The sequence below is a fragment of the Oratosquilla oratoria genome, chromosome 9 (assembly GCF_046742065.1).
Source record: "Oratosquilla oratoria isolate Oo_2021 chromosome 9, ASM4674206v1, whole genome shotgun sequence".
In the NCBI taxonomy this organism is placed as follows: Eukaryota; Metazoa; Arthropoda; class Malacostraca; order Stomatopoda; family Squillidae; genus Oratosquilla; species Oratosquilla oratoria.
Window position 1 is genome coordinate 18,056,706 of NC_134785.1, and position 2,500 is coordinate 18,059,205.

At 35.8% G+C, this 2,500-nt stretch overlaps 1 protein-coding gene across 1 annotated transcript in view; it reads left to right on the plus strand.

Moving 5' to 3' along the window:
• The window catches only part of LOC143027993 (uncharacterized), a 7,586-nt gene extending 5,812 nt beyond the window's left edge, over positions 1–1,774 (plus strand). The window contains exon 2 of the mRNA XM_076189635.1: positions 1,757–1,774. Within this exon, the coding sequence (XP_076045750.1) occupies positions 1,757–1,774 (18 nt within the window). The remainder of the gene's footprint in view (positions 1–1,756) is intronic.
• The last annotated feature ends 726 nt before the right edge of the window (positions 1,775–2,500 follow it).

The window sequence follows — 2,500 nt, forward strand, 5'->3', positions numbered from 1 at the left end:
TCTCTTCGGAACAAGGAATTCAAATTTACGTTTTACTTTAGGTGAAGATCACTGTGTTACTAGATCAATAGTTTATTATGTTGCAGCTGATCGTTTCGTGAAAGAAAGGAGAAAATATAGAAAATCAAATTAAAAAGTTTGTTTTGAAGGCTCATGACCATATCAACTCAGCTTTCGTAAGAAACTTATCTCCAAACAAAGCACAACTTTCAGAAACTTTATGAATGTAGCCAAACAGTTCCACAATGACGTTGTAGTGTTCTCTGATCAATGCTACCGCATTTCTTTTTATGATTTTAATCTAAACCTTTATTCTAGCTGCTGACAGATGCGTTTATCCTGATTTATGGGAGTCATTCTCCTTCTTCCCATCTTCTCACCCCTCATCTTACAAGGACATAAACACACACAAACACATATGTGCAGACATATGAGAAACCAACTAATCACGAGTAAGATAAATCGAAAGCAGGATATGTACTGATAATTTGCAGAAACCAAAAAATCTTTCAGGGCCAAAACAAGAGAGATGGTTTTACTGGGAATGACCGTGTTTTCCGATGAGTTCGTAACATCTATTTATTTATTTACTTATTCATATATTTGTCTATTCATCTATATATTTATTTATCTATTTATAAAATTACTTATTTATTATTTTGTTTATATTTATCTATTTTACTATCTGTTTAGCTATTCACTCATTTCTTTACTCATTTATCTACTTTCATTTATTTATCTATTTTTTTCTATTCATATACGTATATGTTTTACATATTATCTGTTCATCTATTTATCTATTCTTCATTAGTTTATTTACTCTATTTATTCGTATATTTGTTTGTTTAATTATTTACTTATGTACTTGTTCATTGATTTATTTATGTATTCGTTTATCAATGTCTCTTTATTGATTAATCTATTTATTTATTTATCCCTAATAATTATATCTTGAAGTCACCCATGTGCCCTGAGTAATTTATTATTGACAAAACGACACTGATAACTATGAAATTCAGTCAAGTGTTTTGTAATTATCTCCAAATATAAAACGCCAAACCACGTATTGGGTACAACTTTTAACTACACATATTTTATAGACAAATTTATTGACTTAAGCGACAGATTGTCGTAAAACATTAAGGCATCATATGTTAATGGCTGAAGACTTCTCTTCGTAAGAATTTATAAATAAAGAAACAAGAAAACAAAAATAATTCATTACTTTCATTATCCTTTTTTTTTTCTATCATTCTCCTTAAATCCCACCATTACCATCCTAAATATTTCATAATTCCGAAAGACAGAAGCGGTGTTTTTTACTAAACCATAGCTATGTTAATACAAAGCCTTTACATCACAATCCAGATTTTGTAAACAAAAACAAAACAAAAAAAAATCCTATGGATAGTTCTGCCCACCTACAGAGAGAAGCTGCGGGCATAGATTAATTTTCCTTTCAATTTTATCACTATCCCCTTTTCGGAAAAATAAATAAAAAATAAAATAAATAAATAAAAATAATAAATAGATAAGAATAAAATAAAATAATATATATATATATATATATATATATATGTATATATATATGTATATATATATACATATATATATATATATACATACATATATATGTATATATATATATATATATATATATATAATCAACTCGAAGTAAAAAGCGGAACAAAAAGATAAAACTAAAGAACATATGAAAAACATAGAAATCATAAAGTGATATAATATAAATTTGCAGTGTGATGCAAAGCATTAACGGAAGATATGGTATTAGAGACCAGGGGAATACAGCCAAGGAGGCAATAATCTCCTCCTGACCACAGCGCCAAAGTGCCCCGAGCAATAATGGCAACTCCTGTGGCGAGACCCACTAGTGTCACTACGGTGGGGAAAGGTGGATCGTGGGGACACGAGCGTGTGGAGGATGAGGATTGTGGATCAGTAGGAATGTGTGTGTAGGAGGGGGGGACTTGTTGGGAGGGTGGATCGTGGGGGCACGAGCGTGTGGAGGATGAGGATTGTGGATCAGTAGGAATGTGTGTGTAGGAGGGGGGGACTTGTTGGGAGAGGGTGGATCGTGGGGACACGAGCGTGTGGAGGATGAGGATTGTGGATCAGTAGGAATGTGTGTGGGAGGGGGGTACTTGTTGGGAGGGTGGATCGTGGGAGCGCGAGCGTGTGGAGGATGAGGATTGTGGGTCAGTAGGAATGTGTGTGTAGGAGGGGGGGACTTGTTGGGAGGGTGGATCGTGGGAGCGCGAGCGTGTGGAGGATGAGGATTGTGGGTCAGTAGGATTGTGTGTTGGGGAGGGGGGGACTTGTTGTGAGGGTGGATCGGGGGGGCACGAGCGTGTGGAGGATGAGGATTGTGGATCAGTAGGAATGTGTGTGTGGGAGGGGAGACTTGTTGGGAGGGTGGATCGTGGGGACACGAGCGTGTGGAGGATGAGGATTGTGGATCAGTAGGGATGTGTGTGTGGGA